At 44.0% G+C, this 16,202-nt stretch overlaps 2 protein-coding genes across 2 annotated transcripts in view; one reads left to right on the top strand and one right to left on the bottom strand.

The window, feature by feature from the left end:
* Positions 1-3,394, bottom strand: part of SDHC (succinate dehydrogenase complex, subunit C, integral membrane protein, 15kDa) — a 109,043-nt gene extending 105,649 nt beyond the window's left edge. Inside the window, exon 1 of the mRNA XM_006861768.1 lies at positions 3,243-3,394. Within this exon, the coding sequence (XP_006861830.1) occupies positions 3,243-3,394 (152 nt within the window). The remainder of the gene's footprint in view (positions 1-3,242) is intronic.
* Positions 3,395-9,851: 6,457 nt separating this feature from the next.
* On the top strand, positions 9,852-15,345 carry MPZ (myelin protein zero). The gene is made up of 6 exons (XM_006861678.1): positions 9,852-9,975; positions 13,834-14,000; positions 14,309-14,522; positions 14,752-14,887; positions 15,059-15,116; positions 15,244-15,345. The coding sequence occupies exons 1-6, from the start codon at positions 9,909-9,911 to the stop codon at positions 15,343-15,345; spliced, it is 744 nt and encodes a 247-aa protein (XP_006861740.1). The 5' UTR covers positions 9,852-9,908.
* Positions 15,346-16,202: the final 857 nt, after the last annotated feature.

The raw sequence follows: 16,202 nt of genomic DNA, 5'->3' as shown, positions 1-16,202 counted from the left end.
GACATTGTTTCGTTCTACTGTGCATGGGGTCGCTATGAGTCAGTTCCGACTCGATGGCACCTGACAACAACATGTCAGTATTGGAACTGCTTTTCAAATCAAAAAAACAAGACATACCTAGGCATTATAGTTAAGGAGAATTAAACCAATCAAAGTTTATGCAGTACTATGAAAAGTGTAACACCAAACCGCTTTCGTCCTATCATTAGATCAACTCTTTACAAAAACATTTAAGAGATAAGTATCAGAGTGAAGCTCTGCAATTTTTTTAAAACATCGATTCTATAAAAGTTTATTGCATATCCACTATGTGCAAGGCATTATGCAGATGTAAGATCTCATTAACATCTAATAACCTTCTAAGGAAATTTATGATGTCCCACACCCCCACACACCATTGAAATTAAATGCACAACTAGATGTACAAATATATCAGTGCCTTATGCTTCACCTAGTACACTAGAAGCATCCACTATTTGAAGGGAAGAAATCTAACCAAAGTTTTCTTCTTCAACTCTTCCCTCTTTTCAGCTCTGGAGACAAGAGGTGAATACAGACATTGTGTACCAAAGCCTCCCAAAAAGAAGTGGGAACAAATCTCTGTAAATCAATTGAAGTAATTGTGACTGTAAAGTTGCAGGGCACACATTCCTCACACGGAGCTAGGCCCAGTCACTCAGCTACCCAGCAAGAGTTTGTAGATGTGGGTTGGAATCTATGGCGCTTTCGCTCTATCTTGTGCTATTGTTTCCCAGATAAATACCAATGTAAACTTTCACAAGGCCCTTACAGAAACTAGCTGCACAGACTCCATAACCTCATTCAAAATATGACAAAAGGAAATCTCTATCCTGCCTTTCCTGTTAAGCCAAAGCTCTGAGATTTTTCTTCTAGCCAGGAATGGTACTTTACATGTTATAACTACAAAGTAATAGTATTTTTTTTTTTTTTTTTAATTCACAAAGCAGAATTTATAATTTCTAGCTAGAGTCGTCCCCTTCCAAATGTTTGAATAATTTATACAAGGGATCCTCAAAAAGTTCATACAAAAATTCCATTATCTTTGAATTTTTTCCAGGAACTTTTTGCAACTCTCTCAAGCATGTCTCCTAAAAAATGTAATTATTGCTCAAATTGTTTTTGAAACCCCTTTCTAGATTGGGGCAGCAACAGTAATGTAGAAAAAAACATTGGACAAAGTGAAAAAAAAAAACAGACTAGAGTCCTAGATCTGCTCTTAATAAGTTAAGTAACTTCAGCAAGCCACTGAGTTAGTTTTCTCATTTACAAAATGGTATTGATAAGACCTACCTAATTGGTTGCTGGGAGGATTACATAAGAAAATGTATATGAAAACAGTTTCTAAACTGAAATATACCATATATATGTAAGATATTAGTATTATTTCATTGGTCTCCCTAAGATCTTTAGAATTCACATCACATTCTCTTTTAAACCCTTGTGGTGATAAAAAGTAGTAATTTGCTAAGAACAGATCTGACTTCTGGAAAATAACAAGTTATTCAAAGCCAAGTCTATGTAATCAAACTGAAGAAGACAGTTTCTGGTCCAAAACAAGATGTGACTATAATGAGTTTCTCTTTATGACCTCTAAACTTGATCTGATGGTATTCCCAAAAGTTTCATAAATGTCTGTGGTAATAGCAACACTAAAATAGATAATATAACCTTGAAGGGCATGTTGAAATACATTCATTTTATGTACAAAAGTTGTAGCAAATGTCACCCAACCAATTCCCAAATTATAACTTTACCCATTGCCTTCAAGTAGATTTCAATTCATACCAACCCTATTTAGCATTTTTGACACTAAATATCTTTATGGGAGGAGACAGTCTCATCTTTATCCCATGGAGCGGCTGGTGGATTTGAACCACTGACCTTACAGTTAGTCCTACCAAGATTCCTTGCTACAACCTTAGTCATCCTTGATTTTTTCTTTTTTCTTTCCAACCACTCCCATCTAGTTGATTCTGACTCACAGTGACAATACAGGAGAGCGTAGAACTGCTTCCTAGGACTTCTGAGTCTGTAAATCGTTAGGGAAGTAGACAGCGTCATCTTTTGCCCATGAAGCAGCTTGTGGGGTTAAACTGCTAACCAGTCCAATACGTAACTCACTACACTACCAGGGCTCCTTTTCTTTTCTCTTTAAATATATAGTTATAGTTGGTTATGTGCCGTGGAGTCGGTTCCGACTCATAGTGACCCCGTACAAGGTTTCCAAGGCTGTAAATCCTTACGGGAGCAGAAGGCCTCATCTTTCTCCCACGGAACCACTGGTAGTTTTGAACTGCTGACCCTGAGGTTAGCAGCCCAATTTGTAACCACTACGCTACCAGAGCTCCTTACATACATATACATATATATGTATATGCATATGTATGTGCATGTATGTGTATGCACATGTATATCTATGTGTATGTAAGGAGCTCTGATAGCGTAGTGGTTACAAATTGGGCTGCTAACCTCAGGGTCAGCAGTTCAAAACTACCAGTGGTTCCGTGGGAGAAAGATGAGGCCTTCTGCTCTCGTAAAGATTTATAGCCTCGGAAACCCTATGCAGGGTCCTGATGAGTCGGAACCGACTCCACAGTACTTAACAACAACATATATATATATGTTGTTTTTAAGTGCTGTCAAGTCGGTTCTGACCCATAGTGACCCTGTATAGGGTTATACATACATACATATATACACACACACGGCATCATCCAATTCTACCAATACTACCTATGAAACTTCTCTCCACTCTAGTACATTCCTTTAGTCCACATCTTCTTCATTTCTTACTAGGAATGTAATAGGAGCTCTTGAACCCATGCTCCTAGCACAGATCTCTCTCATTATTCAGCATCACCAGAGCTTATTGTTGTTGTAAAGTGCTACTGAGTTAGTTTCAACTGATAGAGACCCTGTATAGAATTTCTGATGAGCACCTGGTAGATGTGAACTGCTGACCTTGCGATTAGCAGTCTAGTGCTTATCCTATAGCGCCACATCAGCACATCAGGACTTCAAAGTTAACATACTGGGTGGGGGGAGGGGGGGAGAGGGGACTTTCATCACTCCTATGCCTAAAAGTTTTTAACAGTTTCCACTGCTTATGGCATAAAGTCCAAATTGTTGGCAAACAAGGTTCTTCCCAATATGGCACCAGTCCACCTCTCTAGAACCATCCTATTACAAACTCCCCTCAACCTCCTACACTTCTGTCTCACTTAACTCTTGTTAAGCACAGACAGAGTAAGGCCTCTATGACAATACCTTTGCTCATGGTAGTCTGATAGGAACTTCCTTTGTAGACTGAAAAACTCAGTTCTTTAAAATCAAGTAAGTCCTTTTCCTTAGCCTTCCTTGCTGCACCTGCCATGTTCATACCAACTTTTCTTATCTCTGTATCAACTTTCATTATGCTGCTTAATAATTAATCTATCTATCTTTCCTGGAGTCCTGATATGGCAAACCTGATAGGATAAAGCACTGGACTGCATGGTCGGTTTGAACCACAAGTTCACAAGGTCAGTGGTTCAAACTCACTAGCCACTCCTCGAAAATTTTATGCAGGATCGTTATGAGTCAGAACCAAGTTGACAGCACTTAATACAAACTACATCTCTCCTGCTAGACTGTGGGCTCCTCAAGAGTACAACTGGAATATTTTATATCCACAATACCTGTACTGTTTGGCACATAGAAGAGGCTCAAAAACACATTTTGTGAATGAGTAGTTCCTGATGAGCTGCTTCTGTAAGACTGTTGTTGTGGTGGTGGTGGTTATGTGCCGTGGAGTCGGTTCTGACTCATAGCGACCCTGTATAGGGTTTCGGAGGCTGTAAATCTTTACAGAAGCAGAAAGCCTCATCTTTCTCCCGCAGAACAGCTGGTAGTTTCAAACTGCTGACCTTGCAGTTCGCAGCCCGATTTGTAACCACTACACTACCAGAGCTCCTTTCTGTAAGATTATAGCCATTGAAAACCTTATGGAGTGCAGTTCTACTCTAAAACACGTGGGGTCACCATTTCAAGCTAATGGTTCATTCCTCCTTGGATTTATGGTGTGGTGCTGTAGGATCAGCACTGGATTGGGAACAGTGCAGAACTACCAGCTGCTCTTCAGAAACCCTATACAGGGTAGCTATGAACTGGAACCAATTCGACAGCACTTAACAACACCACCACCTCCTTCTTGGCTTTAGCTAGTCATTCCTTAACTAGGTGCTGTTCATCCCTGGCTGATCTATGAACTACTTAGGGAGTATACAAAATAGAAAGCACTATTCAAAAGCATACAGTACCTTGATAACTAACAATTTTTAATTAGTCAAGCAGCAGAAATATTTAACCCATATTCATCTTAAGTGGGCCCCATTATTACCATTTTCAACTCATAGATGAGGAAAACACATCACAGAATCAATGACTTTGGCCTGTCATTGACCTGGTGTGGCGCTACAAGACAATACACTGGACCACAAGGTCAATTTGAACCGCAAGGTGATTCAAACCCACCAGCCGCTCCTTGGAAACCCTACACAGGGTTGCAATGAGTCGGAATCGACTCAATGGCACTTAACAATAACAGCAAGGGATGGAAGTATTAATGCTAAAAGAACTAGAAACCAGCTCCTAGAATTTTTTAGAAGGTAAAATTTTCTCTGAGGTTAATCTGTACATGAAAAATAGTTACAGATCCCTCTAGTGAAATGGAATTAAACGATTTCTTTAAAAAAAAATTATCTAATTTCTTTGGTAAAAAATAACCCTGTGAGAAATGGACAGAAGCTATCCTTCCTGAGAGCATAAGATTCCATTACTACTAATAAAAAACACCTCTACTTCTTGGCATTGAATCCTAATAGTAACAGTTCTACATAACTCAAAAAGATACTTTCTGAACATACTTAATGAGTACAATGACCCTCAGCTTCTAATGACGAGTTCTGGAACTCTGTAATTATCCATTTGAAACTAATAATATCATTTCAAGATAAAGGTTAATTCCACCTAAGTCCCCTGACAACTACTAAAATACGATTTGTCAAGGAGTTCAAAATAAGATCAAACCACCTAGAATAACAGAGGCAGCTCTAGCAAGACTGGCCCTGGTATACCCTGAAGAGTTGGGAGTAAAAGATATGTACGGTTAAGAGACAAAGAGAGAAAATGAGGGTTAAAAAAACCCAATCCTGAAGTCAACTCCAAGAGGAATCATTTTGTCAAAAAGGAAAACTAAACAAAATCACTTTACTTTTATACTAGATGATTTATACTGATAAGAAAAATTAGAAGTAGTTTGGGGAAATCAGCCATTGAAATGTCAACAGCATTAATGCTAACTTTCCATTAAAAACTTTCCAAAAATAGGATTGGCATAAAATGCTGGGATTTGTATGAGGCGTGTCTAAAGTTGCCATGGCTAGAAAGGCTCCAAATAGAGAATGAGGCCTGTGGACAGTTTAGTTAGGAAGAAAACCTCGGATATTTCTCCGGACAGTGTATTTGACTTTGCAGGGGAAACCTGGGCCACCCACTCCCCCCACTGAATCAAAAGATACACTAAAAATTAATTCTCTAGACGCTATTGCTAATCGCCTGTCCTGTAGGGGTCCGGGACTTCTGTAGTTCCCAGAAGCCTGTAGGAAACCCGGCAGGGCAGCAGCTAGTGTTTGCAGGCGTTGGAAGCAAAGGCAACACCCTCCCCAGGGACCATCCTTAAATAATATCTTGAAATTGTAGGACCCGTGGTCCGCAGATATCGAAGCAAAGTTATTTACTCTATAGGGGATCAACTTTGAGTGCGGTCCCGAGAGCAATTTGCGGAAGAACTAGAAGAGATGGAACGCATAAAGGGGAAAAGTCGTACGACCCCTCCCGACGAAGTATGAAACAACGGTTCAATGACCCCTACAGGGCACAGAAAACTACCGGGGGGGCGGGGGGGGAGTAACCACTAGGGTTCCAGAACGCGAGGCTCTACACTCATGTATCCTTTCCCTGCCCAAACACAGGGTAAACCGCTGTCAATTAGACGTGAAGGGCCTCAGGTTTCCCGAGGGCCGCGGGCACAGATTCCCATTCCCACAGTAAAGTCACCTCAGCAAGAGAGCAGCCATCTTGGATTCCAGACAGGACGGAAGTGACGTAAAGCTGCACCAAGACCAGAGGGCGGAGAAGAAGGAGGAGGCGGTGCACCTGTCATGTGACCATACCAGGCGGTTTAAAGTGATCGCAAACTTCTCTCATCTCTGTTTACAGGGCTTGTTGACTTATTTCAGTTCTTTGGTGACCATTCCCACTTTCCTCAGCTGACTGCTACCGAAATTTTCTAGGGTGTAGGCAGAATTTCCCCTGGTTCAAAATTTGCAGTCTACCGAGTAGGTATTCATTTTGTATCGCATGAAATGCTAGCTTTTCCCCAACTTCTTCACCGAGGGCATCTCAGTCTGTTTCTCACCCCCTCCTGCCCAGGTCGGCCTAAAAACATCTTGATAAAGACCTTCTGAGAAGCCCAGGGATAAAGCTACCTTAGCTTCCCCCTCTTCTAATGTGAAGCTTCACCCTATATAAAGATACATAAGTTGAGACCCACGTTAGGAGGTGTGAGGAGGGCCTGAGGAAGAGACAAATCTCGCAGACCACCATTCCCAAGAACAAGGAACCTTCTCTATCTCAATTAGCTTTATGTCCCACAATTCCTGGGCTTCAGATGCCGCATAAACTAAACGCCCACTAGCCAAAGACAGCATTCTCTTGTTTTTTGTTTCAGAGCTGTGTGGGCGACACCCACAGCCCGAAAAACCTGGGGTGAAGGGGCGATAGCCCAATATTTTATATATATTTACAAAGTTTTAAGAAACCCAAACACAGGAATAATTTGCAGAGTACTTATGATTTAAGGGGGGAAAAGATCAAGTGATAAAGGAACATAATAAAGTGCAAGAGTTCATGAGCCTTTTATTTGGTTGGGGGGGAGAATAGCCCAGAGCAACTTCTATTCTACAATAAAACATATTCAGTGATATTAATATTCAAGTCTTATTTATATTTAGCTCTCCTGGACTTTTCAGGATTTAAATAGCACAAATTCATTTATTTTTGCATTAAATAAATACTATTTTGCATTTCTATAATGCTTGACAAAGAAATCACTTTGATACATAGACTTTAGGATTGGAAGGGCCTTAGAAATTCTCCAACCCAATTTATTTCCAATGCGGGGTGGGGGGGGGAAGGGGGAAAGGATGGAGGAGGGGTGTCTCCTCTGCAACATCTCTGAGTTGATCTTCAAGCCTTTGCTCCAACACTGTCAATTATAACTATTTCAAAAAACAAGTTCTGTTTTATGAAGATGTTAATCATTAGGAAGTTGTATCAATATACAGTTTTCTGTTATTGAACTTCAGTCATAGATCCTAATCTGGCCCTCTTGAATGTCAAGTTAGCAAATCCAATGAATGCCTCTTCCACTTAGCTCTTAAAACAATTCCATTTAACAAGTCGGAAACGTGTAGGGTATGGAAAGATGTAGACACATATATTGTCCTCAGAAGCTTATAGCAGGATTATAGTTTTGTTTTGTTTTTTTAAAGGTAGTTGGAAAAGGAGAAAGTAACTACCTATAATTGGAGAGTAAGATGGGAAGGAATGCCAAGGTCCCAAATATTGACTAAAACACCCTGTAAACATTTATTGATGATGATGATTTTTGCCTTATAATTAAACCCAATGTTTAGATCTCAACAACCCAAATCTAATAATAATCATCCATCTAAAGTGATCCTAACTGATCTAAAGAAATGCCAGGAAAGACATCAGGAGTCTATAGCTTTAGGGGAGAACCTGCAAAGGTTCTACAACAGGATCAACAGTAGCCCACCTCCCTCTGAAATTAACCTCAGGAGCTCATAATTGATAGAAAAAAAGCACATTAAGATTCAGGCCAAAGACTAAGTCAAGTCCCTTATTGCCACAGTTTATCTTAAAAGTAACAGGAGGAAGAAGCAAGGTCTAGGAAAAGTCAAGGCCTGATGGAAAGGAAGAAGAGAGACAGAAGAACAATTCCAGATGGAAGTATGGGAAGTTCAATAAAGAGCAAATCACATATTTGCCCTTTCTTTTGTAGTTTCACTTACTTGGATACCCTCTTTACCCATACCTTCTTTTCAAAATGGCACTCATCCTTCAACGTTGGTCCATATTTAATATTATCTCCTAGCTATTACTACCCCTTCCTCTGAACTGTATTTATTAAATGAAGTTTATTTTTTCCATCTTTGTTATATAACTTATTCTATCTTCCTGATGTTGCAGCTGTTTGTGCCCTCCTTTGTACTCCAGCAATTTATTATTTGACTATGTTGTTGTTGTTAAGTGCCATCGATCGAGTCAGTTCCGACCCATGGTGACCCTGTATAGGGTTTTTGAGGAGCTGCTGGTAAGCTTGAACCACAGACCTTATGGTTCAAATAGACTTTGCAGTCCAGCACATTAACCCTTAGTACCACACCAGGAGTTTTATTTGACTACAATAAGCATATTTATTATAATTGGTTGTTGATGTCCTTTGATCCTCCTCTCTCCACCTCCTCAAACTAGCATTTGAACTGCTTGAGAGAGAAACTTAATTTTTTGTTCCTCTTGTTATTACCCCCATCCTCATACCTTACAGATAGCTGACTTTCAATATAATTTTGTTGCCTTGATCTAAATTGAAATGGGCCTAATCTGCAGCATGAGGTATTGAAGAATTTCCTAACAAAGAGAGAAAGGTCAAGGGCTTTGTCCCTGGAAATTTTCCAGTGGAGGAAAGTTCCTATCTGAGAAGAATCGCCCAGGATTCAGGGAGATTTATAAAAAAAAAAGAAAGAAAGACTCCCAAAGGGCCTGGTCACTTCTAGAAACCTGTAATACAGTTTATGATATTCCAGATTAACCAGGGTTATCATAGTCTGGAGTCCTGGTGCGATACTGTGGGTTAATGTGCTGGACTGCACATCACTTTGAACCACAGGGTCAGCAGTTCAAACTCACCAGCTGCTCCTTGGAAGTCCTATACAGGGTCGCTATGGGTTGGAACTAACTCAACAGCACTTAACAACAACAACAACAACATCATGGAATCTGGAGTCCTGGTGTGGCACTGTAGGATAAGCACTCAACCACAGGGTCGGTTTGAACCACAAAGTCAGCGGTTCAAACCCATCAGCTACTCCTTGGAAACCCTATACAGGGTTCATATGAGTCAGAATCAACTTCACAGCACTTAATAACAGCATCCTGTTTTCAGGAGTCCTAATGTGGTATTCCAGGATAATGTACTGGACCTCAAGGTTGGAGGTTTAAACCCACCAACCGTGCTTTGGAAACCCTATACAGGGTTGTTAAGAGTCGGAACAAACTTGAAGGCACTTAACAACATCATATTTTCAGAGTTCTCTGGGGGAAACCTACCTTTAGCCCCTAGGACTGTAGGGAAACCTAGAGGGGAATCCCTTTTCATGGTCTTAGGATTCAGGTTCCTACCCCTCAGAGAAGTGTGTCAGTGTCCTTTTTTCTGTCCTTTTCTCTTGCCACCCTCCAACATTCCAGCCTGGGGTAGGGGGAGGCCAGTGGACACAAAACCTTCTGTGTATGGGGTGGTATGTGACCCCCCCTACCCCTCCACCCAGAGCACACAATGCCCCTTCTGCTCCTTGCACTCTGCCCCCCTCCCTACCACCTCTCAACTGCACATGCCAGCCTGCAATTGGTTGCTGACTCAAGACAGCCCCCTCAAATTCGGGCCCCAGGGGATTTTAAGCGGGTTCCAGGAACCCCCGCTCAGTTCCCTGTCCCCCACTCTCCCAACCCCTCAGACACTCCAGGTTCTAGCCCCTGCCCCAGCAATGGCTCCTGGGGCTCCCTCGTCCAGCCCCAGCCCTTTCCTGGCTGTGCTGCTCTTCTCCTCTTTGGGTAAGTGGAGCCACCCCAGTCTGGGATCTCTGAAGCTCAGGTGGTCTCTCAGCAACTTCCCTACTTCAAGGTCTTTATCCAATGCTGCCTTCACTGCTCTCTCTCCACTCCCCACTCCCTAACTGCAGTCAAAGAAAGAATAAGCAGAAGCAGGAAGGAAATATATTTAGAGAGGGGTGGGATAAAGAGATGGTTTAGAAGGAGGCAGTAACAGTAGTCTGTGAAGAGATTGGTTATAGAGAAATTCTAATTTTTACAGGAGCAAGCAGCCTAATCTTTCTCCTAAGGGGTGGCTTGTGGGGTTTGAACTGCTGATGTTTTGGTTAGAAGTCCAGTGCTTACCCTACAGCACCACCAGGGCTGCCCACAGAGCCATGTTGAGAATCTGGTAGAAAGCTGTTCTAAGCGTGGAAAGGATTCTGGTTTCCACTCATCTTCTAGCAATGCAGGAGGTAACTGGCCTTAGTTTCCAAGAAAAGAAAAGGCAGAGAATGTCATCTAAAGAAGGGAGTTCAAGATTTCTGGTCCCAAATCCTCAGATCCTATGATTTTTGGTGCCTTGGTTTCTCGCTGGGTGTTATCTTCTATCTTGTGAATGAGTGTAGTAGAAGGAAGAATCTAGGATCATATCCTTCTAAAGCTGTCTTCTTTCTTATATTGACTAGCTGCTTCCAAGCCTGTGGCAGATGTTGGGTCAAAGCAAGGTTGTTTGAATGTATTCTCTGAATTGCCCTGAAGCCTAGCGCAATGGGTGAGCAATAAGTAGACAGAGAGGAGGCAAGTTTGTTCAGAACTTTTGAAATTCTCTGCTGTCAGTTCCTTAAATTCTAAGCACAGAATTTAGACTTTTCTGGTCTGTTTTGGGGCATCCTGAGAAATTGCTAAGGATAAGGAGTTGGAAACAGGCACAGTGAGAAAAATGGAGAGAGAGTATGTTGGAGTTCAAAGAGGGGAGAGAACTCTGTCCCAGCACCTGCCCCATATATAGAATCATTGAGCAGAGCTGAGAAGGACAATGATAGATTTTATAATAGAAGAAATATAAACAAGATCCAGTGAAGAGCCTCCTTTGTTACATTTGGGATTTCCAGAAAAGCTCTAAAGCCCCTCCAGGAGATGAGTCAGTGATATCCTATGTTGAAGTGGGAGATTAAAACCATGGAAGCAAGTGGCATGAGCCCCAACATTTGTCAGACAGCAGGGCTTTGTTTGATTGGTTGCCCCCTCCCTCTCCTATAGAACAAAAGGGTCCACAGTCATCCCCACCCAGGGGCCAGCCCACACACATAGTCTCCCTGGAATTTCCTTCTTTATGGGTAGATCTTGGGAGTGGCACTGGGCCAGATTGGCTGGGGAGGGTAAAGAGGGTCGAACCACAAAGAGTTCACATTGCAGAGTCTACTGAGTTCTGGGCTCTGGGTCTTTTAGGGTGTGAGATCCTTCCTCCCAGACCCCAAGTCAAGAGCAGGCTGTATGGAAACTGAGAATTTAGTAGTGAGGAAGAGTTGTACCAGGGAAGAAAAGTTAAATTCTCTAGTTAGTGCCTTTATTTATTTATTTATTTTTACATGAAGCTTGAGTTTGCCATATTGTGAAATACTACAGAGCTGTTAAAAATAAGCTTGGCCTGTATGAATCAACATAGAAAGTACCCTCAGACACATATTTCTTATGCAAAAAAAGGTAGAATATAAGGCAATGTGAGTAAGGAAACATTACAGAGACCAACACTATGTGTTTCTTATAGGTTGTTGTTGTTGTGAAGTGACATCGAGCCGGTTCCGACCCATAGCAACCCTGTATAAGGTTTCCAAGGAGCAGCTGGTGAGCTGGAACCACCAACCTTGCAGTTCAAACGGCTTTTCAGTCTGACACATTAAGCCACAGCACCACACCATGACTCCATTTCTTATATGTGTTGTTGTTGTGAAGTGCCATCGATTTGGTTCTGACTCATAGCAACCCTGTATAGGGTTTCTGAGGAGCAGCTGGTGAGCTTGAACCACCGACCTTGCAGTTCAAATGGCTTTGCAGTCTGGCACATTAACCCACAGCACCACACCAGGACTCCTTTCTTATAGGTATGTTGTTAAGTGCCATCGAGTTGGTTCCAACCCATAGCAACCCTGAACAGGGTTTTCAAGGCTGTAAATCTTTACGGGAGCAGAAAGCCTCATCTTTCTCCCACAGGGCAGCTGGTAGTTTCGAACTGCTGACCTTGTAGTTCGCAGTCCGATTCGTAACCACTACACTACCATAGCTCCTTTTCTACACACATATATACATAGAGACTCTGGGTATGGTGCTGTAGGATCAGCACTTGACTGCAAACCACAAGGCCGATAGTTCAAACCCATCAGCTGCTCCTCTGAAACTCTATACAGGTCGCTATGAGTCAGAATCAACTCCCAAGCACTTAACAACAGCAACACCACCACATAGAGAAAGAGAGAGGGAGTTTATATTGAAATGGTTTTGGTTTTTTGTTTTTGCTTTTTTTGGCTTCAAGTGAGTTCCAACTTATAGCAACCCTGTATAGGGTTTCAGAAGCTGTAAATCTTAACTGGAGCAGAAAGGCTCATCCTTCTCCCATGGGGAGGCTGATGGATTCAAACTGCTGACCTTTAGGTTAGAAGCCTACCCTGTGATCCACTGCACTACCAGCATTACCAGAGTTGAATGCTTAGGAAAAGGATACACATTAAGCTGATTTGTTGTTGTTGTTAAGTGCTGTCGAGTCGATTCTGACCCATAGCAACCCTGCATAGGGTTTCCAAGGAGCAGCTGGTGAGCTTGAACCACCGACCTTGCAGTTCAAAGGACTTTACAGTCTGAAGAACTAGCAGTGGTTATATCTGAGAGCGGACTACAGGAAAAAAATTGGTTGGAAGGTATCAAGGGAGACTTAAACTGTATCACTATTGTGTAAATGTAAGATGGATGTAATATGTTTTCTTGTGTAATATATGATAAATAAAAATAAAATTTAAAGCTCTAAGGGAAAGATTTAGTAGATACAACTCAAAGGGAAAGTGAGATTTGGAAACAGAAATCAACTTCTGGAAGTTTTCAAGAGAATTCAGTTACTGCTGACTTCATTTCCTCTACAGAACATGCTGAAAAGCTTGACTTGACATAGGATTTATGCTCATCTATTCAGTTAATCTGGCAGTGTTTCGTTCTGCTGTGCATAGGGTCCCTATGAGTCGGTACCGACTCGATGGCACCTAACAACAACATTCAGTTAATCTGAAGTCCTCTGTAGGATAGCACTGGGTTTTTAACCTCAGGATCGGGGTTCAAACCCACCAGCCACTCTTTGGAAACCCTATACAGGGTCGCTACGAGTAGGAACCGATTCAACAGCACTCTATAGCAATTCAGTTAATCTAGATATAGTTTGGTCCCAGACAGTGGGTCACTAGAGGGGAGCGGTACCCCCTGATCCTGTCAGAAGGGTCACACCAAAATTACCCCAGGTTTCAGGGCGGCTGCGGCAGGTGAGGGAGCGCGGGTAGCTGAACCCACCCTAGGGTAGACAGGGGGATCTCCGCTTTGTCTAAAGGGAGAGTGGAGGAGCTGCCCAGAGCCCGGCTGGGAAGGGCGGGGCCGTTCGGGCAGCTCTCAGTCCTGCGCTTGGCTTGGGGCGGGGCGGACACGCCTACCTGAGGCGGAGGTCGCTGGCAGGTTCCTCCTACACGGTGGGGGTGACTCTGAGATATCGCAATGGAGAACACTAACCCTAGTGACTACATTGACCTCAGAATTGATCGTTTCACGGACCTGTCGGTTCTTGACTTCCTGTTGATCTCTGTCGTTGGGCCCACGGGGTATCTGATACATGCTGTGTGTTTGCAGTGCCGTCCCCAGTCCAGGCCATTGTGGTTTACACGGACAGGGTGGTCCATGGTGCTGTGGGCTCCCGAGTGACCCTTCACTGCTCCTTCTGGTCCAGTGAGTGGGTCTCAGATGACATCTCCTTCACCTGGCGCTACCAGCCCGAAGGAGGCCGCGATGCCATCTCGGTGAGTACCTGGGGGAATCCCGGGAGGTTGATAACTGGCAAGGAGACAGAAAGGGTGGTAAGTCCTTTATGAGCTATAACCCCAACTTTGGTAAAGTAAGAGGCAGTGGCAGAAAGGGGTAAGTCCTTTATGAGCTATAACCCCAACTTTGGTAAGGTAAGTGGCAGTGGCTATCCTTGTCACCCTGGCCAGGACCTATCTAAACTGTTTCCCTTACCACCACCCACAGTCACTCTAAGGTCCGAAACAAGCTTTGATAGCCTTGTTCTCGCTAGAGCCTTCTCACATGCTTTCCCCTTGTTCCTCAGATCTTTCACTATGCCAAAGGGCAACCCTATATCGATGAGGTGGGGACCTTCAAAGAGCGCATCCAGTGGGTAGGGGACCCTCGATGGAAGGATGGTTCCATTATCATACACAACCTGGACTACAGTGACAACGGCACTTTCACCTGTGACGTCAAAAACCCACCGGACATAGTGGGCAAGACATCTCAGGTCACACTCTACGTCTTTGAAAAAGGTGTGAGAGGAAATGGGGAGCAGGGATCAGGGCGGCAATACCAAGAAGACAGAGACCTTGCAAAGACAGGACCGAAAGGCTGGGGGAAGAGGCAAAAAGCTGGGCCTCGAGCCCTTCTGACTTTGGGAGGGGTGTACATTCTTAACTGCAGGGAATAGGTGTGTGGGCTAAAAAAATGAGAAGATGCAGATTTTGCTCTTTCCCTCATTTCTTTTCCGTCCTTTCCCAGTGCCAACTAGGTACGGGCTGGTGCTGGGAGCTGTGATAGGGGGTGTCCTGGGGGTAGTGCTGTTGCTGTTGTTGCTTTTCTACCTGGTGCGGTACTGCTGGCTACGCAGGCAGGCAGCCCTACAGAGAAGGCTCAGGTAAGGGGCGGAGCGTGACTCCCCTGCCCCTAGCCCTACAACCTCCCATTTGGGCGGAAACTACTCCAGCGGGTCAGGGAGGGGCAAAGGAAGAAGGAAACTCAGTTTTTTCTGCATGGGGGCTCCTGGTTCTGGTGGGCCCCAAACTCCTAACACGCCCTTTTTCTGCAGTGCCATGGAGAAGGGGAAATTTCATAAATCTGCAAAGGACTCTAAGCGTGGCCGGCAGGTTAGCAGGACAAGGCAGGGAGGAGAACTGTGGCAGCAGTCGCGTTGCAATGAATGGCTGGGATGGGGGTACTTAAAGACCCCTTGACCGGTGACTGATGGTTACATCCTCTCTTCCCCGCCTCCAGACGCCAGTCCTGTATGCCATGCTGGACCACAGCAGAAGCACCAAAGCTGCCAGTGAGAAAAAGTCCAAAGGGCTGGGAGAGTCTCGCAAGGATAAGAAATAGCGGTTAGCGGGCCGGGCGGGGGGCCGGGGGTCAGGGGTGGAGCCCTCCAAAAGCTCTCAAAAGGTGGTAGTCATAGAGATGGAGCTACAAAAGGATGAGCAGAGCTCTGAGCTCCGCCCTGCTATCAAGTCCCCCAGCAGAACCAGCCTCAAGAACGCCCTCAAGAACATGATGGGCCTGGACTTGGACAAGTGATCACCACCACCACCGCCCCCTCCAGGCCCTGCCAGAGCATGAGGACATAGGCTCCTCTAATCCCCACCCCTCACACCCCGGGTCTAGGTGCTTTTTTCCCTTGCTCCCCAGCCCTGCCCTCCTCTCCCCTCCCTTTGAGATGTAAGTTTCATTCCAAAATTCATTTCCCAATCAGTTCACATGCTCCTCCACCTTCAACCCCTGGCTCTCTGGGAGCCCAAGGCCTGATCCTACCCACCTACCCCAGCCCCAAGGACTGTGTGTTTGGTAATTGTCTCTTGAGCACCAAGAACAAAGGTACCTTGATTATGTCCTCCTCCCAACTCCAAGCCACCTGGCATTTTCTTCCCCAGTACCCAGCCTGTCCCTCTGGCTCTTTCCTGTCTGCGCCACCCCTTTATCAGATGGTCCAGTCCCATACTCTGTCCTCTCAGCTAACACCCAGATTACCCAAATCAGACTTCTCCTTCAGGGTTTATTTAGATTGTTGATTATTTTTTAACCCATTTTCTCTCTCTCTCTCTCTCTCTTTTTTTTTTTATTTTTTTTTACTTGTGCTTATGATCTGCCCCCTCCCCCATGACTGAGGACCAATGACGTCATGTGGCTCTTGCAATTCCCCACTTCCATTAAGTCCTTAACAGAGAGCCAGCCCCAGCAGC

The sequence above is a fragment of the Chrysochloris asiatica genome, unplaced genomic scaffold (genome assembly GCF_000296735.1).
Source record: "Chrysochloris asiatica unplaced genomic scaffold, ChrAsi1.0 scaffold00042, whole genome shotgun sequence".
Lineage (NCBI taxonomy): Eukaryota > Metazoa > Chordata > Mammalia > Afrosoricida > Chrysochloridae > Chrysochloris > Chrysochloris asiatica.
Note: the sequence above shows the minus strand (reverse complement) of the source record. Positions and strands in the feature narration are given on the sequence as shown.